We start from the raw sequence: 25,767 nt of genomic DNA, 5'->3' as shown, positions 1-25,767 counted from the left end.
TCAAAGTTGATTATCAAAGATGATTTTTGTTGGAGTTTGTAGCTGGAGGTGGTTGTCGGAGCCTGAAGTTGGTCACATGAAGGTGTATTGAAGTTAGTTGTTGAAGTTGATCATCAAATATGATTTTCGCTGGAGATTGTAGTCGGAGGTGACAATCGGAACCCAAAATTAGTCGCATGAAGGTGGTATTAGAGTTGGTTGTCGGAGTTTGTCGCCGAAGGTGGTTTTCGAAGCCTCGAGTTGGTTGTCGGAGTTGCTTGCTCAAAGGTGATCATCGAAGGTGATTTTTACCAGAGTTTTATAGTCAGAGGTGGTTGTCGGAGCCTATGAAAGTGGTTATCGGAGTTTGTTGTCGGAGCCAATTGGTCGTCAAAGTTGGTAGCACGAAGGTAGTCGTCGGAGTTGGGCCACTAGAGGTGGTTGTCAAAGGCTAGAATTGGTTGTCAGAGTTGGTCGTGCGAAGTTAGTTGGAGCTCGGAGTTGGTCACCGGAGTTGTCATCGAAGGTGGTTGTCGGAGTTCGGATTTCATCATGCAGAATTGTCATCGGAGGTGGTTGTTGGAGCCCGGAGTTGGTCGTCAGAATTGTCATAAGAAGTGGCTGTCGGAGCCCGACGTTAGTTCTCGGAATGTAATAGTGGACAATGGTTGGGGTGAGTTGGTAAAATATACCAACTCAACTCCATTGGTGAGCTAAATAATGAATTTATATATTATATCAACTCAACTCAGGTTGGTAAGCCAAACACCCGTTAAAGATATTTTTTATTACGCGTTTACACATACACGTATGACACAACACATGATTTGATGAGTCGCTCGCGTTTGCATTCGCATTCCGCATTCGAATTTGCATTTGCATTCGTCCTCTTGTTTCCACGTCATCTTACAGTTGAGACGACGTAGAGTTGTTCTTTTTCATTTCAATTTTTTTTGTCAAAACCCTAACCCCAATTTCAAGCCCCCTCAACCTCAAGATCGATTATTCCTATCAGAAATCAATCTCACGCACTCACTCATCCTTCCACCGATTTGCGGTTTCGATCTTCATCTACTTTCCTGAAATTTCCTTCTTCTTCTTTTTTTCCCTCTAAAATCGGCCATGTCTACGCTTTCGGAGCTTAGTTGAATCCAAGATAATGATCATATTATTGGCGTTGTCTCGCACCTACTTTTTTATGGGTTTGAACAATGCCGGTGCTTCGCAGAGGTGTACGCAGAGGCCGCGCTAGGATCGTTCAGAAGCACTTCGAAGAGCCTCCGCGGGCTGGGACCTACGTTAGAACTCGGGCTGCGGTCGCTAGAGAAGCTGCGGAGGCGAGACCCAGGCCGAGAACTAGGTTGGCAATCAAAGAGTTAAATAAGAATCAGGAGGACGAGGTGATTGTTATATCTGAGAGAGATACTGGTTTTGAGGACAAAAAAGTGCAAGGGCTTGAGGAAGAAGAAGAAGAAGAAGAAGACAAGGGCGCGATGGGTGATGAAAGTGGCGGCTTGAGTGCTAATAAGGCTGCTGGCATAGAGGAGGAGGGTAGCTCAGCGCCTTTTCCGGAAAAGGTACGTTTCATTTCTGATTTACGCTCTAGATTAGTTTGGTCGTTCTTTTTGTTTTCCTGTTTTTCATTTCTGGTTTTTGTCGATTTTTTTTGTTGGGGCTTCTGCTTTAATGTTGATTGCGTTGTGTCAATCTTGTAAATGAGCGGCTTGCTTGCATTTAATTTCGGGAAATGGTGTTTTTTCGTAAGTTTTCTTTCAGTGATCGTGCATGCGTGGTCAGCTCACTTGTAATATTATGCTACAATCTTCTGCCAAAGACATTGAAGTTCGAAATGTTCATATTTAACAGTTTAGTTGACAGTTAAAGTTGAACCTCTGAGTCATCTGCATTCCCTTCAGTTTCTGGGCAATTTTAAGCTCTTATTATTTACTTTTATCATGATTTACTTTTACAAATATCTTTCCTCAGCAATTTTAAGCTCTTATTGATCTCTAGTTCAATAGTTGCATAAGATCTGATGTGCTTACTTGGAAATGTTTTGTTTACTGTGTTTTCGTATGTATAGAATTAAAAATAAGAAAGGCATATGTCTATTTTTGGCTCATCTACGTTGCTGAACTTCTAAAGTCTTAAGTTATTGAGTGAACTACTGTGTTCAAAATTTCTGTTTCATTATAAGTTTATTTATTGTTTTGTGGCATGTTTCAAGGTCCAAGTAGGAGGGTCACCAATGTATAAAATAGAAAGAAAACTAGGTAAAGGTGGATTTGGACAAGTATTTGTTGGTCGTCGGCTTACAGGTGGAAATGATCGTGCAACAGGCGCGGCAGCTACCGAGGTAAAACATCTTGGAAGTGCTTTTTAATAATTAATGCATATGTAAATTATAATCTGTCAGCATCTTCATTTTTTTTACCTTTTATTTATTTATTTTATTTTCAGGTTGCTCTTAAATTTGAACACAGAAATAGCAAAGGTTGCAACTATGGTCCTCCGTATGAATGGCAAGTTTACAAGTGAGTAACTTTCTGGGTTACATGGATGTTTTTTTTAATGATAAAAAATTATATATTTTTTTACTCACCTCTGAACTTTATTGCATAGTGCTCTTGGTGGTAGTCACGGAGTGCCGAAAGTACACTATAAGGGTCGACAAGGAGACTATTATGTTATGGTATGTAAACAATTTTATCTCTCTCTCGTAGTATATGGTTTTTCATTTTTCTAACTTGCTTCGGCAATTTTTAATTTTAAACTCTTTTATTTTAGGTTATGGACATGTTAGGGCCCAGCTTGTGGGATGTATGGAATTCTTCAGGGCAGGCGTGAGTTACTTGAGCTCGTGTCTCTACTTTGCTTTACTTCTCACATGTGTTCTTTCATGTTTTTTGCATTGCTTAATGTTTTGTCATTACTCGAAAGTAAAATGGTGAATTGGATTAATGCAATTTATGGCTCAAGGAATGTCTTAGCTTTCCATTTGGAATCTTTTGTTGGGCTAGGATTGTTATCAAATCAGAACTTGAATGAGATTTGATGAGATCTTGAAATCTCTGATTGAGCTGCATAATGTCTTTGTTTTTATGCTTTAGAGATTTTACTCAACCCCATTCTTACTAATGTTATCTTATTACTAAATCCATGTGATTCAAAATTAGGTATCTCTAGTCTTTTTGTCTGCAAGAAAATAATCGTTGTGTTGGTTTATGGATTGTGCCTTGTGGAATATGTAATTTTGGACATTTGCTTGCATGTGTCTTATTGTGGATGGATTATGGCAGCATGTCTGCAGAGATGGTATCTTGCATTGCGGTGGAATCGTTGTCAATATTGGATAAAATGCACGCAAAAGGGTATGTAATTGCAGGTTCTTTTTAAAAATGATTTATAAATTTTATAGTTCATATTTTGTATCTTAACCTTCTTCATTTTTAAAACAATTATAAATAGTTATGTGCATGGAGATGTAAAACCAGAGAACTTTTTACTCGGTCAACCTTCTACAGCACAAGAGAAAAAATTGTTTCTCGTTGATCTTGGATTAGGTAAGCAAAGTTCTATGACCGGTTAGTGATGCTATTTTTTATTTTTTAATATCAATTTATTGTTGTTACATTATGTTCTTATCAGTATTTTAGAAAGCCCTCTCGGGTGCGCACCTAGGCTCAATGCCTTGAAAAGGCGAGGCTCACAAAATATGACATGCACCTTTTGTGAAGCCCCAAGGCAAAAGGCCTTGGGCTTTGGGGCTTTTTCATTATTTAAAAAGTAGTAATAATTAGGGTTTTTTCTTTATTATTAACTAAAAGAATTAAGTTCACTAAGTTTAGATGCTAAATTTCTTATGTTTGGGGTTCTTTTTTACCATATTTCCACTTCAGCTAAAGTTTCTCTTTAATGTAATACTTTTATATATAGTGCCCCTCACTAAAAAAAAGCCTGTGCTTTTTTCTTTGCCTTGCACTTAAACCGCAAAAGATTATTGCGTTTTATTGCACCTTGAGCTTTAAAAAGCTCTAGTTCTTATACCATCTTTATCTGCCAATTTTGCTACAGCTACTAAATGGAAGGACAGCTCTACTGGGCAGCATGTTGAATATGACCAACGTCCTGATATGTTTAGGTGAGTGATGTGTGCTTGGTCAACGACAAGTGCTACTCTGATCCTTATAGCTGTTATAGAATCCATAATAATCCTTGGCATGTGTCCATTTGATATTTCAGTTTGACACTAGCTGTGTTTTTCTATCATGTGGTTGTAATGTCTTATTATGTTGGTTTTGATTTAATGTTCTTGATACTGTTTCTTGCCTATAACCCCAGAGGAACTGTCCGGTACGCAAGTGTCCATGCTCATTTGGGCAGAACTGCTAGCAGAAGGGATGATCTTGAATCTCTTGCATACACTCTCATATTTCTCCATCGAGGAAGGCTACCATGGCAAGGCTATCAGGTTGGAGTTTAGAGTATATTTGGTGCTGTGCAGAAGCTTTTAGTTTCCCTGTCAAACTTACTTCTAACCTCCCCCTTTGTGTTAGGGCGACAACAAATCCTTTCTGGTGTGCAAGAAAAAGATGGCAACATCTCCTGAAATGTTGTGCTGCTTCTGCCCCCCACCTATTAGAGAATTTCTTGAAATTGTGGTGAACATGAAATTTGATGAAGAACCGAATTATTCTAAGCTTATTTCTCTATTTGAGGGTTTTATTGGACCAAATCCAGCGGTAAGACCCATAAAAACTGATGGTGCACAGAAGGTAATAAAATTGCCAAGGTTTATTGATGAGATCTTTCATCAGATGTTCTATTGAATGTGACTTTTCTTCATTATCATTGCTAGATTATCAGTCAAGTTGGACAAAAGCGTGGCAGGCTGAATATTGGAGAAGACGATGATGGGCAGCCAAGGAAGAAAGTTCGTTTAGGTGTTCCAGCTACGCAGTGGATTTCAGTTTACAATGCTCGATTGCCAATGAAGCAAAGGTGAGGTCACATGGTGCTGCTTTCACTGCCTCCTTCCTTTGAAATTGAACCAGAAGAATGGCCTTTTCCATTGAGTCTCAAAATGATAGGGAGATTGCTGACACTTTCTTCACAACCAAGAGCATTTATCTGATTTTAGAGGGTCATATGCTGTGAATGTGAAGCATCTGTTTACTTTTTCCTTAGAGTTTCAGTTTCTAATCAATTAAGGACTGTAGAACTACTCTGTCAAGTATTTTGAATGATTGGTAGAAGGGGATATTGAGCTGAGGTGGTGTTCATTCCATGGAAATTTTTTAATGGCATATTCTCGAATAACTTGCTTTCTATGGTGATAGGTATCATTATAACGTGGCTGATGCAAGGTTGTCACAACATGTAGAGAGAGGAATTGCAGATGGATTGCTTATTAGTTCTGTGGCATCTTGCTCAAATCTTTGGGCATTAATCATGGATGCTGGAACAGGTTTTACAAACCAAGTCTACGAGCTCTCTCCCTTTTTCTTGCACAAGGTCATTCTCATTCTTTGAAGTTGAAATCAATTTTCAATTACTGAAGTTTTAAATTTCCTATAGTTTTCCCTGAACTGTTTGTTAAATTTGATATAAATAAGCAGGAATGGATAATGGAACAGTGGGAAAAGAACTATTACATCAGTTCTATTGCTGGTGCTAATAATGGAAGCTCTCTTGTGGTGATGTCAAAAGGTTCGTCCGCTTCAATTATGTAAATTTGAGATTGTTTGTCGCTTTTCTGTCTCCTGTACTTCATGCTGTGATCAATCATAAAAACCTTTTTATCTAGGTTTTCTTGTACAATTAACTGATTCTTTAATATTTCCTGCCTCTATCTCTATTGGAAGGGCACAACAAAACCATAGCTAGATGAGATTAAGAGAATATCATATGAGGCATGGACATTTTATTTTAAGCAAAGTGTCGATGTTAAGTTAAGTCTTTGGATTTGATTTCAAGATGCCATCATTCTGATATTAGTTCTGCAGGTTCTTGCTATTCATGTATCTGTACTTGCCATTGTTTTCACTTTCCGTTTATCCTGCTTCTGCAGGGACCCAATATACCCAACAATCATATAAAGTGAGTGATTCTTTCCCCTTCAAGTGGATAAACAAGAAATGGAGAGAAGGTTTTCATGTGACCTCAATGGCAACCGCAGGAAGCCGATGGGGTGTTGTCATGTCACGCAATGCTGGTTTTAGCGACCAGGTTGAGTTTTGTTTATGTTTTTAGCATCTGCAGTTAATTCAGTATGTTAATATTATGTTGTGAAATTTGTTCTCAGTCGATAGTTACATCTCCAGTTTTATTCTCTATTCAACTTTGCATTCGATGTGTTTTTTTCATGTTCCAACTTCCTATTCCTTGATATGTGTTTTCATCTTTTTCTTTGGGCTTCTACATTTATTTTCCACATTAAGGGCTCTCATCTCTCACTTATATATTTTGTGATTTTGGCATTGGTATAATTCTGTGTTTATGGTCTTATTAAGTTCGCTTGTTATTTCTTGTAGCATTTTGGTTTGAATGTAACTTGGCATAGGTAACTTGATTATTTTAGAACCCTAGAAGTTATCTTGTGCTTGAATTGTGATATGATTCTCGGACTTATGTTCCTCCATTATTAATTTATTTCATTGCACAGGTTGTGGAGCTTGATTTCCTCTATCCAAGTGAAGGCATCCACAGACGATGGGACAATGGCTATCGAATAACATCGACAGCTGCAACTTGGGATCAAGCAGCTCTTATCTTGAGTGTCCCTAGGCGCAAACCTGGCGATGAGACTCAAGAAACACTGCGCACATCTCAGTTTCCAAGCACCCATGTAAAGGTACGATACGATGATTTAACTTGCAAAATGTGGGTGAATAACTACTAGTGATATATATATATATGCAATTTTCAAAGGGAAAAAAAGGTTCTTACTAGGATTTTGAATGTTCTTGTTTGGAGCAGGAAAAATGGGCGAAGAATCTGTATCTTGCTTGCCTGTGTTATGGAAGAACTGTAGCTTAAATCACATTTTACTATTATATCCTCAACGAATTCCGAGAGAGCAGCAGATTTTGTTGTTTGGTGCCCCCTCAGTCCTCATCTCTTAATAGATAGTGTTGTTATATTGCTGTAATTTTAGTGTATCGGGAGAGTACATGCCGCCCCTGTTTGTATATTAAATTGGTTCCGTCAAAAGCTGTATAAATGGCTTTTCTTTCTTCGTTTCAAATTTTAATCTAGTCTTAAATTAACGAGTTCTCTCCGGCTTTTAATATATAATATATTATAATGGGTATCAAGATTCATGCATTTTTGGGGTCCTAAGCAAGGATTGTCATCTTTAATTATTATTAATTTCATTCCAAGGAGCCACTGATTAGGTGAGTTTCGACTTTTTATGGCAACGCCTTTACTTTTCTGCATGCCATTTACCTTACTGTTATTGTAATTATCAGATGCTAAAACTTGATAACCAAGTGTTATTATATTTTCTTTTTACAAAGTTCAAATTTAAACGAAAAGAACTGCATTCTTATCTTACCACAATAGTTTCTCAGGCCGTGGAGCTATTGCTCGAGGAAATCCCTTATGGATTAGAGCAATGAAAGTATTAAAAGCCACGAAGTTTAATCCTTTCCATTGCATTTATTACCCATCTATTATCGGGATCCACCGGAGCTTTCTGATCATGTCACACGGGCCTAATTATCACGCGATTAGTATGCTCTGACGATGATAGATGGTTAATTATTATTATTTATTTAGGTCAAACATACAAAAGTCCTTACCTAAAGAACGAACTTATAAATTATAATATTAGAATATGTAATTTGATTATATAAAAATATTTCAATATTAAAATGTCAATATCGACGAAAATATCACCCTAAAAAAATTGTTCATTACAGATTTCAATAGATTTTTTTTTTAAATAAAATTATAAAAACAAGAACTTGAAAATAATTATTTAAATTAACAAATAAACATTTTTATTGTGAAATTAAGGAGCGAAATAAGGCATAACAGAAGCATGAAAATTGATAAAATATTAAATATATAAAATAAATAACTAAAATTTAGAAAAGAAATAAATAGGATAATGTGGAAATTCAAAGGGGAATTATGAAATAGATTTTCTAACCAATGTGCATGCATTCAATATTCACATCATGCCACTATAGGCAAGAGTAGGTAGTGGAAACATGGACACTAGGATGTATAATTATAAGACACATGGACAACATGAAGAATGACACATAGGAAGATGGAAGGTGGACATCTATTTTTGTAATATATATAATACTTTCCCTTAGATGCCTATTATATATGTGAAATATGTCTCGTTAAAACTTTACTAGAAAAAAATCCAATGGGAAAAAAAATCATAATGAAGGAAAAAGAGTATATATTTCATATAATTTAATAATCCCAAAAGAATACGACATGTTTTCTCCCACTCATGGAAACATCGCGTGAGGTCTTTGAATCGCTGCATTCCAATTTTGTACACCAATTTTTCAAAGGTTGCGGTAGGTAATGCCTTTGTAAATAAGTCGGTCAGGTTATCATTCAAATAAATTTGTTGTACAATGATGTCATCATTTTCTTTGATATCATGAGTGTAGAAAAGTTCTGGTGAAATATGCTTTGTTTTGCCTTCCTTAATACATTCTTCTTTGATTTGGGTTATACATGCTGTGTTGTCTTTGTATAATATTGTTAGAAGATTTTTACTAGAAAACGAGCCACATGTTTCAGGAATGTGTTGAGTCATTGATCTTAGCCATACACATTTTCTACTAGCCTCGTGAATTACAAGAATTTCAACATGATTTGAGGACGTGATCATTTTGGTCTGTTTCATCGATAGCTAGGATATAGCAGTTCCTCCACATGTAAATAAATAATTTGTTTTAAATCTAACTTTGTGTGGATCAGATAAATCTAGTGGGACGGGGTCAGGCTAAGCATCTATGTCCTCCACATGTAAATAAATAGTTGTCTTTGTATAATAGTGTATCAGGGTCAGACTAAGCATCTATGTCCTCTAGATGCTACACTCTAGTGGGACGTGCATAAACCTCTACTTTCCATGGGATGACTAACAAGGGCATAGTTGAACCACACTACTGTAGATTAGGTGTACCCATAAATCTCTGGTGAATCCTGAAAGAAACACAGACCTCTGGTGAAGTATCGGAGGAGATCACCACCTCTGGTGAATCCCGAAGGAAATACGAACCTCTAGTGAATCCTGAAGGAAACACGAACCTCTGGTCAATCCCGTGATGGAACTCTTTTGACAGAGATCCTATGAGCGGAAGCGAATCGTCCAAATCCCATTTTGATTGAACGCATACATTTACAGTAAACAAAACAGATTATGCATAAAACTAAATTACAATGTGCTTTTGAATAAATAAACAAGAGTTTAGAGATTATACCTTTGAAGAACTGTTCTTCAAGTAAATCTCTCGAACTAATTCGTTCACGAACGTGTCAAACAAGTCACGAACACTCCTCGATCAGCAACAACCAAACTCGAACCGAAAAGGGGACACTATCACTTAGTGATCTTGGTATTCTCGGTGTGAGAATCCATGAGCGGTGGGCTTTGGATTATTTTGGTTAGAGGGGAGTTTGGAGTTGGCAGAGGAAGACGATCGAGGAAGCAACTTTCTAGGCATAAAAAGTCACTCAATCGTTCAGGCGATGAGGCTATTGTATAGTCTTTCAAAGTTAATCATTTAGAAGACTTCACCAGTCGTGTAACTCAGATTAAATGGAATAATAAAATCATATTTCATATATCCCATTTTGCCCCAAAAACTAATTAACTTCCCACTAAGAATGATTAGAGAGAAAAAGAGAATTAATTATCAAATAATTAATAATTATAAATAAATATGATAACCAATTTATCATATTATATTTATAACCTAAAGTTTTAATATTGCATCATATACAATATATAAAACACAGTTCTTTTTCTCTATTTTATGACATTTAATATAAATCATATTTATATTAAATAATAACTATGCATCTTATTCATAGAAAATATATTTGAATCATATTCAAATATTTGTTCCTCCAATTAAACTATAATGTATCATATATATTATATCAATTATATCATATATAATTGAATTACTTTAATTATATCATATATAATTAAATTCCCTCTTATTAATTTGAACATTTCAAATTAACCCAAAAACAAATTCTTAACTAAATCTATTGAGCTACCAATGGGACCTTATGAACCTGTAGCTTGAAGCTCCAACAGTACGTGAATAATTAATTAAATTCTTTAATCACATTATCCACCATCCATTAACTGTCGGACACTCCACTAAAGACCGACAACTGCACTCTTCGTACTACAGATATATTTCTTTGTGCATTAGATATAACCAATCAATAGTACGATGATCCTTCACAAATTGCTCGTAAGTACAGTTGGACAAAATTATCATTTTGCCCCTATAGTTACATTTAACTTCTTAAGTACCACTGATCCCTCTAATGAATAATAGATCACAGTCCCACTATGACTAAACTCCTCTCGGGCCAAGAGAGGTTGTGGCGCCACATTGTTCAAGACCCAAAATCAGTCCTTAAGGGAGAAATTGATCTACTTGCCCCTGCTTTGGGGAAGGAATGAATTCCATCTTGTGTAGTTGAGTTCTCAGCTCCCCAATTAGACGAATCCCCAAAATGGTAGGCTTGTTGAGTTGACGATTTGGCCACTTTCACCCATACAAATCAAAGAACCGTCCTCATTGGCATGAGTTCACAACTCACTCAGGATTAAGGTTATGTTACCTATGGTCATCCTAGTGAAATGAAAGTCTCAATTATGAACGGCGTTATATAACGAGATTAAACATTTCGTGGTCCGATCTTATACAAACTTCTTTGTATAGAATATCCCCGCTCGTATGTCTAATACATAAATGATCAAGATCAGAATATTTGTAGCACTTTACAACATTTGTAACACCTACAAAGCGGGTCATACTCGTAGTTTCACCAAGATAAGGTACCCAACCTTATCCATATATTACAGACCATTTAGGTTATGACTTAAACAAATCCACCTGTATTTACCAAAGATCTTCGTTTCTCAAACTCTAGCTTGTTCACAAATCAAATACAGTAAGTCGTTCCTAGATCCATGTGATTTACTAGTGCATTCGATTTGCATTGGGTTATGGTGGAGTTTTTAACCGGTTTCATGTCATGATTTTGACTCCAAAAATTTACTAGAATTGGGTAGGTATCCCAAAGAGAAGAAGTATTCCTAATTTCATTAATAACTTGATTATTTTTAGATAATAGTAGATAGAAACAACGCTCGTAAGGAATCCTATTGAAACCAAGAAATATAGGCCTGTCTGCCATCCACACCAGAATAAATGAAGTTTTCCGAAAAAACCTACACATACATGTTTAAGTTACAAAGATAACCTTGGATGTTAGTTCATTGATTTGTGGTTAATGCAACTAAAATATCATATATTTCATAAACATAAGTGAATAACATATCAAATATTATTAATCATTGAAATGTTTGTTCATATAAGGTTTACAAACTACAGGACCCTACAAGATTTAGGGCATCAACCCCAACAATCTCCACTTATCCTAAAGCTAGTGGGGTATATAAGATAATCAAATTACAAGTATACAAAACAATAAATTAGGGCATAATACGCCCAATACAAGATCTCTCAGTTTCCCTAGTTCAGCCGTGGTTTGTCCTATAGACCCATACTCTGTAGGTGACCCTCAAACACTATAGCCGTGAGGGCCTTCGTAAACGGATCAACAACGTTGTGCTCTAAAGCTATCTTTATGACAATCACGTCTCCTCGATGCACAATCTCTCGGATGAGATGGTATTTTCACTCAATATGCTTGTCTTGCTGATGACTCCTAGGCTTATGGGAATTAGTCACAGTACCACTATTATCACAATAAAGTGTGATGGGATTTGACATGTCTGAAACAACTTCCAGATCAGTTAGGAATTTCCTGAGCCAAACGACCTCCTTAGCAACTTCACAAGCCGCTCCATATTCGACCTCCATGATGGAGTCCACGATGCACCTCTGCTTGGTGCTTCGCCATACTACAGCTCCTCCGTTAAGAGTGAACACTGATTCTGAAGTGGATTTCCGAGAATCCCTATCAGTTTAAAAATCAGAGTCTGTATATCCTATAAGGATCAAATCCTTATAACCATACACAAGCATGTAGTCCCTCATTCTCTGTATATACTTAAGGATATTTTTGACGGCTGTCTAGTGACCATATCCTGGGTTAGACTGATATCTACTAACTATCCCCACTATGTAGTAGATGTCAGGTCTAGTACATAACATCACATACATTAAACTGCCCATGACATATGCATAGGGGATCCGTCTCATTTCCTCAACCTCTTGAGGTGTCTTAGGACACTGTTCCTTAGACAAAATAACTCTATGCTTAAAAGGCAAAAGGCCTCTCTTGGAGTTCTGCATCAAATACTTGAGCAACATCTTGTCAGTATACGATATTTTAGACAAAGCTAGCATTTTATTCTTTCGATCTCGAAAGATCTGAATACCAAGAACAAAATGAGCCTCTCCCAAATCTTTCATTTGGAAATGGGTCGCTAGCCAGTTCTTAATTAAAGTCAGTAAGCCTATGTCATTCCGAATGAGTAAGACATCATCTACATACAACACTAAGAAGACTACTAAACTGTTGATGATCTTCTTTTTTAGACATAGGGCTCACTAACGTTTTGATCAAAGCTATAAAATTTGATCTTAGTATCAAACCTTATATTCCAAGATCAAGATACCTGTTTTAGTCCATAAATGGACCGATTCAGCTTACAAACCTTTTGCTCTTGATCTTGGACTATGAATCCCTCGAGCTGCACCATATAAATGATCTCCTCAAGCTTGCCATTCAGAAAAGCAGTCTTGACATCCATTTGCCATATCTCATAGTCATAATATGAGGCAGCGGATAAGAGGATCCAGATAGACTTCAACATGGTAACAGGCAAGAAAGTCTCCTCATAGTCAACTCCTTCTACCTGGGTATAACCCTTTGCCACAAGTCTAGCCTTGAATTGCACTTTCCCATCAGCATCTCATTTCCTCTTGTAGATATATTTACAACCTATAAGTTTAACCCTATCAGGTTAATCTACAAGATCCCAAACTGAATTGAAGTACATAGACTCTATTTCGAGATCCATTGCTTTGATCCATTCATCTTTGTCAACATCCTCCATGGGTTAGATCCATTACCTTCTTGTAAGACAATGGGTTCTCAACCTCGCCATCAGCTACCATAACTAGGATTCAGTTAAACCCATATAACAAATAAGTGGGTTCACAACCCTTCTACTACATCGAGGTTCCCTCAACACTTGAGGTGGATTTGACCTACTAGATGAACCTATATCAACAACTCTTGCTGTGGTAGCAGGCTCTTCAACAACTCTTATTGAAGATTTAGTAGTTTCTTTGAAAAGCTCATTCAACAAGATTTTTCTTTTAGGTATGTGCTCCCTTATATGATCCTCCTCAAGAAAAGTAGCATTTGTAATTACAAACACTTTGTTTTTTTAGGATCATAAAATAACCTCTTCTCGTTCCTTTAGGGTAGCCTACAAATAGGCATAACCTCGAGCGTGGTTCTAATTTCTTAGGATTAGCCTCAATCACATGTATTGGACAATCCTAGATACGGAATGTGGTTCCAATTTACAACCATTCCATAACTCCAAAGGTGTTCTGGTAATATAGTTCATGATATAAGTTGCAGTCTCTACTGCATAACCCCAAAACGAGTTAGGTAAGGAAGCGTAACTCATCATAGACCGAACCATGTCCAACAGGGTTCGATTTCTCCTCTCTGATATACCATTCTACTAAGGTGTACCATGTGCTGAGAGTTGGAAAACTATTCCATGTTCTATCATATAATTATGGAAATCAGAATCCAAAAACTCTCTACCTCAATCAGATCATTTCAACTTTAGTCTTGAACTTTTGAACTTTTCAAAGGACTCAGACTTATGTTGCATTAAATAAACGTACCCATACCTTGATCAGTGAAAGTGATGAAATATTCATAACCTCCCCTGGCTCGTACATTCATCATACCACAAAGGTCTGAATGCACTAGCTCTAGAGGCTCTTTGGCCCTATAACCTTTTCCAGTAAAAGGCCTTTTAGTCATTTTGCCTTCAAGGCATGACTCGCACACAGGTAAAGAATTTTCTTCTAACTCGCTTAGAAGTCCATTCTTCACCAACCTCTCAATTCTATTGAGATTAATGTTCCCTAAACGTAGGTGCCAAAGTTGGGCATTTTCTTTAGGAGAAATTTTAAGTCTTTTATTTTGAGTTACAACAGTTTTAAACATCTCTATGTTATGGAGGGAATTTTTTGTTAACGGTCTTAGCACATACAAATTATTTTCTAATTGAGCCGAACATATATTAACACCATTTTTCGACATAAACACTTTATTAACAGAAAAATTGAGTTGATAATTACACTTAAGCAAAGACTTTACAGAAATTAAGTTCCTTTTTAAATTCGAAACTACATATACATCATTCAGAATGATAAATCTATTCTGTAAAGTCAACCGGAGACCTTCCACTACCACAGTTGAGACGAAGAATCCGGTTCTAACTCGCATCATCATCTCACCAGCACCAAGCTGCCATCAGGAACTAATTCCCTGAAATGAAGAACAAACATGGTTAGTGGCCCCAGAGTCAATAATCCAGGCAGAATGATCATTCTCCACTAAACAAGTTTCCAAAACCAGTAAATCGCATTTATCTTGTTTGGCCTTCTTCTTCTCAGCCAAATATCCTAGGTAGTTTCGCTTCTAGTGCCTGTCCTAGTTGTAATTGAAATATTTTCCCTTGTCAACCCTCACGGGTTGATACCCCTTGGAGCAGCAGGTTGTGGGTTAGCAGGCACCTTCCTCTTATCACCCTTCTTCTTCTTCCACTTTCTGGTGCCAGAAGTAGAAGGTGCAGACTTAGTTCCAGAGGTCGAACCTTTGTGGAAATTTTTGGAAGATGAAGCAACATTTTCCTCACCAACCTTTTTCTTCTTGATTTTCAGCAAAGATTGAAAAGTCTGCAACTCATTGAGTAAAGTTGTAAGGTTGTAGTCAACCCTGTCCAGAACAACGTTGCAAAAGAAATGAAGGAAGCTTTCTGGTAACGACTCCATAATCATGCTAACCTGGCTAGACTCATTGATGCTCGACCGTTCATCTTCACCACGTTGAAGTGGACCATCATATTGAGAACATGTTCTCGAACAAATGTTCCCTCATTCATCTGTGAATTGAAGATGTACTTTAGAGCATCGAGCCTAAGTCGCGGACGGTTGTCCGAACATTCCCCTAAGAAATTCCATGATCTCGCGTGCAGTGATCATGGGCTCATGCTTTTTGGCTAAAAAGTCACTAAGGCTAGCCAAGATATATGCTTGGGCCTTTTCGTTCACCCGTGTCAAATGCTCATATGCGTCTCGAATTTTTCAAGTAGCGGTAGGAGGTGAAAAAGGAGGATACTCCTCCGTAAGAATGAACCGAAGGACATCGATGATTAGTATCGTGTTAATTGTATTTTTCCAACTAGCGTAATTTTCGCCTGTCAGTTTATCGGCGACAAGTAATGAACGAGTAGTGGTAGCCATAAATAAAATTGCTGAAAAATGAACAAACTTAATAAGTTTACTTGCATTAAACCACTTTTAGAAACCAATTAAGTTTTAGCAAAATAGTTCTAGTGTACCCTAAGAGACATCTATTTTCCAATGATGCTCCAGTGAGGCAGGACAAAAGTCACCGTAGGGTGATCAAGTGCCCCTTCACTGGAATGAGCCAATCTTAACCATTAGACAGAAACAACTCCTTGTAACTGAATCTAACAGTCACCATTTTTTATCCAGAATTTGTTAACATCCTTAACAATTCTATGTAAATGTAACCCTTCATTTTAGGCCCTAGAGTCCCGCCCTAATGAATCAACCTTAGGGAAAAGCCAATTAAGACAAGTTACTATAGCAACCCTAACCATTTCTGGAGATCAAATAAAGAGTTGTGCAAAACTGCCATCCTTTAAGGGGACACTCCCAGGGTGCCAGAGGCGATGTACGAACACTTTATCCAACCTAATGAGAGAGACCGAGGGGTATGTTGTCACTGTTAGGGTTTGTGCCCTAAAGTCTCGTGTCCTGTAGTTTATAAACAACTTTGTATGAATACTTATGATGTATAATATATATGATATTTACTTCACCTCTTGACTTTGCACATTTAGATTTTTTTATTTTACCACAAACCAATAAACTTAATATCCCTGGTTGTCTTTATGTAACTTAAGCATGTATATAGTGACATACAAGTGGATCATGTCTTAAGTGACAACTAAAATAGTCTGTAGTATATGGATATAGGAGGAAAACCTTATCTTGGTAACACTACGGATGCGGCCCGCTTACTGGAATTGTTACAAATGTTGTGATTTGTCACAGATGGTTTGATCCTGATCATTCGTGTAGTGGCCATGCGAGCGGGGGCATCCTATACAAATAGTTTGTATAAGACCTGACCTCGAAGTATTAATGTCTTGTCATATAACTCCGTTCATGACTGAGACTTCACTTCACTAAAATGACCATAGGTAACATGACCTTAATCCTGAGTGAGTTGGGAACTCTTGCCATTGAAGGCAGTCCTTTGATTTGTAGGGGTGCGAGTGGCCAAAGCGTCAACTCAAACCTACCATTTTAGGGATTCGTCTGATTTGGGAGCTGAGAACTCAACTTCACGAGATGAAGTTCATTCCTTCCCCAAAGTAGGGGTAAGTAGATAGATTGCTCTCTTAAGGGCTGATCTCGGGGCTTGAACGATGTGGCGCCACACACCTTTTCATCGCCCGAGAAGTGTTCACACATAGTAGGACTATGTTATATTGTTCATTAGAGGGATCAGTGATACTTAAGGAGGAAGATGTAATTAAAGGGGCTAAACGGTAAATTGGCTTACTGTAATTACGAGCATCTGTGAAGGGTCATCATATTGATGATTGGTTATATCCAATGGACATAGAAATATATCTATAGCAAGAAGAGTTCAACTATCGGTCTTTAGTAAAATGCCTGGCAGTTAACGGATGGTGGGTGACTAAAGAGTTTAGTCAGATATTCACGTACTGTTGGAGCTTCGAGCCATGGGTCCATAAGGTCCCCTTGGTAGCTTGGATACAAGTTGAGAGTCAGTTTTGGGTCAGTTTGAAATGTTCAAATTGACAAGAGGGAGTTCGATTATATGTGATATAATTGAACGAGTTAATTAAATATGATATAATCAACTTTATGTATGAGATACATTAATTTGGAGGAAATTGGATATAAATATGATTTATATCTAGTAGAGAAAAATATTATAATTAATATATGATATTAATTTATATGTTATGAATATGATGAGATCACATTCATGGGATAGTTATAAAGGAAATTGGACAACATCTCTTCTGTTCTAAATAACAAATGAGTGTATTGAAAGATCACTTTGAGATGCATAAATAGCTGCCGGTGTGTTAAGCATGAGAGGCACGGACATTGTGTTAAAGAGAGTGTCATCGCTTAGAAAATCAGTACCTGCACGATCGCTTACATATACGATATTGCTAAGCGATCACTTACCAATTACACCTTCGTGCGCTATTAACTAAACAACCATTTACCTTTTCTTAAACGATTGTTTAGCTCCTGATATTTACTAAATATACGATCGCTTAGTTTTTCCTACACGATCGTTTAGACGATCACTCACCCTTTTCCTACACGATCGTTTAGATGATCGCTTACCCTTTCCTACACGATCGTCTAGACGATCACTTACTTTTCCCTACACGATTGTATACTTCACTTAAACGATCAAGCATCTTGTCTATGCGATAGATGACCTCATCTCCCACTTTCTTGATCGTTGTGTACAATCTCTCTTCCTTCTTCCCTCTACCAAATCCGAACAAAGCCTACACTTTGGATTCTCACTCCAAGAATACTGAGGGCTCTGAGTGGTGGTGTCATCTCTGTTTCCTTCTGTCTGAGTGATGATTATTCGAGGTAGACGGTTGGGTTTTAGACTTACTGTGAAGAAGAAATCTTCATCTGGTATGATCTCTTAATCTCTTTAGCATTGTGAATGCATATTAGTATGTTTTGAATGTATATGTGGTAATTCTGTCACAATGAATTGGAAAGATCCGCTTTCGCTCGTAGGTACTCTTGAATAAGAGTTCCTTCATTCACACGTCTTGCTCCCACTTACTATGAACATTCTCTCTGTTCACCTTGTTATTGACCTATTCAAATGCCACCTATAGGGGGACACTTCAGAGGTGCCTCGAGGCCGAGGATAGATCTCACAGTATGAACTTTTAGAGAGAAACGTGTAAAAGTAAAATGAATTATCATATACCTCATTTACCTCCCACTGAATGTTCTACATAGGATTCATTAACTTAGAAATTCGGCTACTGATTTTAACTAAATGGTTAGTTAATTTGCTAAAAAACAACACATGCTTTTGATGATTAAACAAGTTTGATTCAAGTCTTATTAAACACTTTTAACAGACTTTCATCAAATTTGCATGCATGTAACAAATCTATCTAATTCACCTTTCCAGGTAGGTTTCCAGGTAGGGGTACGACATTTCTATCGACTTAAGTACCCCAGCCTAGCCAAAACCAACCTTAGACAAAAGGTCCCTTATAGGTATATTTGTTACATATTTAATCTTTCATTAGTCAATTTAATCCTATTAAACCGAATTAAAAGATTAAACTTAGATTTCTAATCTCATTAGAAATGTGATCTTAGGTCTATCTCAATCAAATTTTAAAACACTTTTAAAAGATGATTAAAACCTAAGGTTTGCATGCAACTCTTTATTATTGATTTTAATTCTAATTTCATTAATTATAACTTTTATAAAAAATGAAACAATTAAAATCATTCCACATTGCTAGCTAGAGATACATAAGGCATTTATAACACTTATAAATAAACCTAAGGAGTCATGCTTCATACTGTTTATTCATTACTAGTATATAACTTTTATATAATAAAGTAATGAACTAAGCATACACTCTATACATACATTCAACCTTATATTATAATATTTATAATATAAATAACGCATGAATATGCTTTAATGCATGTATATATTATAACTCTTATATTATATGATGTATGAGCATGCTTAATGTAATTCAATCATGCATACTAATATATTATAACATTTATAATATAAAATGGTGCATGAAATAAATGCATAACCTATAGTGGGTTTTAAAACTATATGACATACATTATGACATATAATATAAACATACATCACATGCACATTTAATAAAAGTTGATGCACCGGGATAGTTTATCTCAAAACCGGAAAAGAAATGCTAATCTATTACAAAAGGTTTGAGTCAACCGGTTCGAACAAGTGAACCGGGTCTTGAACTGCCCGCCTTAAAGCCTCGCAGCTTAATCGTGTAGCAAATCGTCGATCAACGCGCGTCGAGTGTAAATGATCGTGTAGCAGCGATCGCATAGCTTTGGACTATGCGATGAGCATGAAAGTCCACGCGATCGTGCAACGCACTTCGAGTAACGCATGCCATGCGATCATGTAGCTAACGACTATGCGATGAGCATGATAGTCTACACGATTGAGTAGCAAGCACTGAGTATCATATACTATGCGATCGTTTAGCTACTGACTATGTGATGAGCATGATAGTCTACATGATCGCTTAGCATGCATGCCTTGCGTCGAGTATCAAATATCGCGCGATCGTTTACCTCTCGAGCGTCTATGCGATCATGCAACCAACGCAAGATGATCGAGTAAACACTTTACACGATTGCGTAGCATTAGCTATGTGATCGTTTAGCAAATGCTACACAATCGTGTAGAACAATTCTACACGAATGCATAGCCAAATCTAAACGATCGTCTAGTTTGAGCTACACGATGCGACCATCGTTTCGTCTTCTCCATCGAAGCGAACGACAACTCTTGCATCTGCTACTTCACGAATGACTCAAAACTCTAAACGAATACAAACTCTATTGCAAGAAATTATGCCCAAAAACGCAAGGGCCCTTACAAATTAACTTTTGTAAACTAACATGAAAGCCATAAAAGAGACAACTATCCCAAAACATCCATCAACAACATCCACATGCATTTAATAGCTAAATGCGATGTAGAAACTTAAAACCCACCAAACTGTAAACGAAATTCAATATAGAAATGGAATGTGGAAATCAGAACACAACCTGGCTCTGATACCAATTGATGGAACTCTTTTGATAAGATCCTATGAACGGAAGCAGATCGTCCAAATCCCATTTCGATTGAATGCATACATTTACAGTAAATAGAACAAATTATGCATAAAACTAAATTACAGTATGCTTTTGAATAAATAAACAAGAGTTTAGAGATTATACCTTTGAAGAACTGTTCTTCAAGTAAATCCCTCAAACTAACTCGTTCACAAACGCGTCGAACAAGTCACGAACACTCCTCGATCAGCAGCAACCAAACTCGAACCAAAAAGGAAACACTACCACTTAGTGACCTTGGTATTCTCGGTGTGAGAATCTAAGAGTGGTGGGCTTTAGCTTATTTTTATTAGAGGGGAGTTTGGAGTTGGCAGAGGAAGACGATCGAGGAAGCAACTTTCTATCACATAGAAAGACACTCAATCGTTCAGGCGATGAGGCTATCATATAGTCTCTCAAAATTCGTTTAGAAGACTTCACCAGTCGTGTAACTCAGATTAAATGAAATAAAAATCATATTTCATATATCCCATTTTGCCCCAAAAACTAATTAACTTCCCACTAAGGGTAATTAGAGAGAAAAAGGGAATTAATTATCAAATAATTAATAATTATAAATAAATATAATAACCAACTTATCATATTATATTTATAACCTATAGTTTTAATATAGCATCATATACAATATATAAACCATAGTTCTTTTTCTCTATTTTATGGTATTTAATATAAATCATATTTATATTAAATTTAATAACTATGAATCTTATTCATAGAAAATATATTTGAATCATATTCAAATATTTGTTCCTCCATTTAAACTATAATGTATCATATACATTATATCAATGATATCATATATAATTGAATTACTTTAATTATATCATATATAATTAAATTCTCTCTTATTAATTTGAATATTTCAAATTAACCCAAAAACCGATTCTCAACTAAATCCTTTGAGCTACCAATGGGACCTTATGAACCTGTAGCTTGAAGCTCCAACGGTACGTGAATAACTGATTAAACTCTTTAATGACATTGTCCACCATCCGTTAACTATCGAGCACTCCAATAAAGGCCGACAACTGCATTCTTCGCACTACAAATATATTTATGTGTCTATTGGATATAATTAATCAATAGTACGATGACCCTTCACAAATTGCTCGTAAGTACAGTTGGGCCAAATTACCGTTGTGCTCCTGTAGTTACATCTAACTCTTTAAGTACCACTGATCCCTCTAATGAACAATAGATCATAGTCCCATTATGACTAAAACACCTTTCTGGCCAAGAGAGGGTGTGGAGTCACATTGTTCAAGACCCGAAATCAGCCCTTAAGGGAGCAATTGATTTATTTTCCCCTACTTGGAGAAGAAGTGAATTCTATTTTGTGTGGCTGAATTCCCAGCTCCCTAATCAGACGAATCCCCAAAATGGTAGGCTTATTGAGTCGGCGATTTGGCCACTCTCACCCATACAAATCAAAGAACCACCCTCATAGACAAAAGTTCACAACTCATTCAGGATTAAGGTCATGTTAACTATGGTCATCCTAGTGAAATGAAAGTCTCAATTATGAATGGCGTTATATAACGAGACTAAACATTTCGTGGTCCGGTCTTATACAAACTCCTTTGTATAGAATAACCCCACTCGCATGTCTAATACATGAATGATCAGGATCAGATCATTTGTAACACTTTACAATATTTGTAACACCTACAAAACGGGCCATACTCATGTGTCGCTAGGATAAGGTACCCAGCCTTATCCATATACTATATACCATTTAGGTTATCACTTAAACATGATACACCTATATGTATCCACATATATGTTTAAGCTACAAAAATAACCTTGGATGTTAGTCTATTGGTTTGTGGTTAATGCAACTAAAATATCATATATTTCATAGACAGAAGTGAATAAAATATCAAATATTATTAATCACTGAAATATTTGTTGATACAAGGTTTACAAACTACAGAACCCCACGAGATTTAAGGCATTAACCCCAACATCCCGAAGGAAACACAACCCTTTGGGAAATCTCGAAGGAGATCACCACCTCTAGTGAATCCCGAAGGAAACACAAATCTCTGGTGAATCCCAATGGAAACACAAACCTCTAGTGAATCCCAAGGGAAACACAAACCTCTGGTGAAATCTCGAAGGAAATCCCGAAAGAGATCATCACCTCTTGTGGGTATCTAATTATGGATAGGGGTAACTATCACTGTCATAAACATAACGCTCATCATAAAACATAGTCCCATAAATATGCAAATACATATTATCATGCTCATGTTTCATCTAACACATCATATAAACAAAATAATTTAATTCATGCTTGCACTCATAATATGCTTCAAACATAATCAAGTTAAACTTACTTATCCTCATTCATCTAGATTCAAACAGTCTCAGAATCCTCAAAATTATTCTTAAATTTATCGCCTAACACAAGGGCGGTTCTAATAGTAAGATTATTTACCTCAAATTGAAATTTCAAAATTAATCCAAGAAACCAACCTCCAACAAAAACTTAATGTCTCAAACATTTTGTTACTCCAAATTTATTCCAAACTTCACTAAAATATTCAAATCTAAACATAAACCATATTTTAGGATTTAAAATCCAATTTCCAACATTTATAACTAATCCAGAAAGATTCATAGTCTCAGTACTCATCAGTTATGCGCTCCAAAGCTCTGGAACTCGTTGAATAATACATTAAAGATAGAGTAATCATGCAAAATGCGGAAGCAATCAGAATCAATAAGCACTCTAATTACACTTAATTTGAGTTTGCATGCATGAAGATAGAATTCAAAAGACGATTTCCATAATATATTACATTTGATGAAACTCTTCAAATTCTTGCTCCTCTTCACGAAGTTGGCCTTCAAATTCACAGTAGACCACTAAGATGATCTTCTTTACTATCCTCTAACTCAAATTGTATGGTGGAAATACTGAATTGAGGGCATTGAATAGGGAAGAATGAGGGTTTTGGAGAGAAATGCAGAAATCTAGAATTACAATTGCATGACCCTTTCTCATGGAAAATTATGATCAATTTATCCATAAAAATCATGCAAATGATTGAGCTTCAGCTCATTGACACCTCAAGGGGTTGAACCCAAGTGGCTAGGTGTTTGATTTGGAAGCCTCCACTCCAAACTTGGAAAAATTGAAAAATTCCACTAATGTGGAATTTCCAATTTTCAATTCAATTTCAACTTTCAAAATTTAAACTTAATTTTCATAAAATTAAATATAATTAAATTTCAAAATTGAAATTTGAAAAATATTTTATTTAAATAATAAATTAAACAAAATTAATTAATTAATTAATTACAATTTACTATCAAATATTAAATTAATTAAACACCTAATTTAAACATAAATCCTATTCATGTTAATTCAATATTTGAATATTCTAATCTCTCCTATTTCGTTCAATTTTAACAAAACTAATCATTTTAATTATATCAAATATAATTAATCAAACCCTAAATTGAATTTGAAATGACCCTAATTCCGAATTTGAACATTTACAATCCACTCAATGCACTAATCCAATATGTAATTTTACAAGTTAGTAAAGGGACCTTATGAACTAACAGATCATGAGCTCCAACGATTTGAGATTAATTAGCTAAACTTTTTAGACCGAATTAATCAATATTCGTTAACTACCGAGACATACCACTATAACTCGATAGTTGCATTCCCCTCACTGTAGATATATTTATGTTCACTTTAACCATAATTAGTAAGTCAATCATTCACAGGTTGTTTGTATTTACAGCTTGTTCAAAATCACCGTTTTACCCTTGTAAATACATCTTGTTCCAGCTCCAACTGAACATCTATTGAACAATTGGTTTATAGTCCAACTAATAAACCATGTCCCTTTCAATCATGAGAGGGCGAGGCCCCATTGTTCAAGTCTAGGAATCAGTACTTAAGAGAACAACCTATCTGCTAACCCTAAATTGGGTATGAGCGAATTTCATCTTGCAGGCTATGTCTCCAGATATCTATTCGGTCTTATCCCTAAATTGGGAGGCTTATTGAGCAGTGTTGTTGAGCTACTCTCACCCAAGCAGATCAAAGGATAATCCAGAATAAACAGGAGTTCACAGTTAGCTCAGGATTAAGATTGAGTTACCCTAGGTCATTGAATTTGAAATAGTCAGTTTTAACAGTAAACGGTCGTTATAAAGAAAAGTGATTGTTTCGAGGTCCAGTCTTATGCAAACATCCTTTGCATAAGATGCCTCCACTCGCATGTCTCTAATGAATGATTTTGGGATCACATCATTTGTATCAGTATACAAAGTGGGCCACATCCAATAGTGTTACCAAGATGAGGTACCCAATCTCATCCATAGACCATTTTGGCTATATACTAAAAATTGATCAACTTTTATGTCTCCACATAAAGTTAAAGTATTCATATATAGCCATAGATTTGTTTATTGGATTTTTATAACAGAATGTGATATAAAAAAACAATTCATTCAATGAAATACTCAATAATACTTTTATTGATAAATAGAATTTGTTTCTAACATTTACGAATTACCAGTTTTAGGACATTCCCAGCAATCTCCTACTTGGACTAATACTCCAGTGAGTTACAAATGTATACAATTATATAATGTTTATAATGTTGAGAAAATAGAGAGAAAATGCAATAAATTAGAGCATCTATATACCCTTGACATTCTCCCACTTGCCTTAGATTATGAAGCTTGAAGTCCTAGCCCAACTAAGTGGCCTTCAAACACTTTAGCCGAGAGGGCCTTCATAAATGGATCAGCAAGATTATCTTCTGAGGCTATCTTCATGACTATCACGTCTCCTCAATATACTATCTCTCTAATGAGATGGTACTTTCTTTATAATGTATTTTTTGTATTGGGATTGGTGTCCTAATTCTCCTGGTAGTCTCGCAGTTTGCAAACACTCTGTGAACATATTATTATTAATAAAATAAATGTTATTTTATGATTATTTACTCAAATCCAATAAACTAAGATCAGTGGTTATTTTATGTAACTTAAGCATGTATGTGAGACATACAAGTGGATCATGCCTTAAGTAATAACCTAAATGGTCTATAGTAGATGGATAAAGGAGGGATATCTTATCCTGATGATACTACGGATACGACCCACTTTATAGATGTTACAAGTCTTGTAAAGTGCTACAAATGGTCTGATCTTGACCATTCATGTGGAGACATGCGAGCAGGAGTATCCTATACAAAGAGTTTGTATAAGACCGAACCACGAGATGACTAGTCTCTTTATATAACGCTGTTGATAATTGAGACTTGCATTT

The 25,767-nt window shown here is 36.1% G+C and overlaps 1 protein-coding gene across 1 annotated transcript; it reads left to right on the top strand.

The window, feature by feature from the left end:
- Positions 1-743: 743 nt before the first annotated feature.
- Positions 744-7,225, top strand: LOC120088604 (Protein kinase family protein). Its single transcript, XM_039046014.2, has 16 exons — positions 744-1,556; positions 2,207-2,335; positions 2,440-2,513; positions 2,602-2,671; positions 2,767-2,822; positions 3,279-3,350; positions 3,448-3,542; positions 4,054-4,120; positions 4,321-4,450; positions 4,536-4,754; positions 4,838-4,980; positions 5,319-5,493; positions 5,598-5,688; positions 6,050-6,207; positions 6,644-6,832; positions 6,958-7,225. Exons 1-16 carry the CDS (start codon positions 1,191-1,193, stop codon positions 7,015-7,017), a joined length of 2,094 nt encoding a protein of 697 aa, XP_038901942.1. The 5' UTR covers positions 744-1,190; the 3' UTR covers positions 7,018-7,225.
- The last annotated feature ends 18,542 nt before the right edge of the window (positions 7,226-25,767 follow it).

Source organism: Benincasa hispida, chromosome 10, assembly GCF_027475165.1.
Source record: "Benincasa hispida cultivar pf3 chromosome 10, pf3_genome.v1.1, whole genome shotgun sequence".
In the NCBI taxonomy this organism is placed as follows: domain Eukaryota; kingdom Viridiplantae; phylum Streptophyta; class Magnoliopsida; order Cucurbitales; family Cucurbitaceae; genus Benincasa; species Benincasa hispida.
Note: the sequence above shows the minus strand (reverse complement) of the source record. Positions and strands in the feature narration are given on the sequence as shown.

Coding starts and splice junctions, on each gene's coding strand:
- LOC120088604 (XM_039046014.2), top strand. CDS start 1,191: ATGCCGGTGCTTCGCAGAGGTGTACGCAGAGGCCGCGCTAGGATCGTT. Junction 4,981..5,318: donor CGATTGCCAATGAAGCAAAG/GTGAGGTCACAT, acceptor CTATGGTGATAG/GTATCATTATAACGTGGCTG. Junction 5,494..5,597: donor CTCCCTTTTTCTTGCACAAG/GTCATTCTCATT, acceptor ATAAATAAGCAG/GAATGGATAATGGAACAGTG.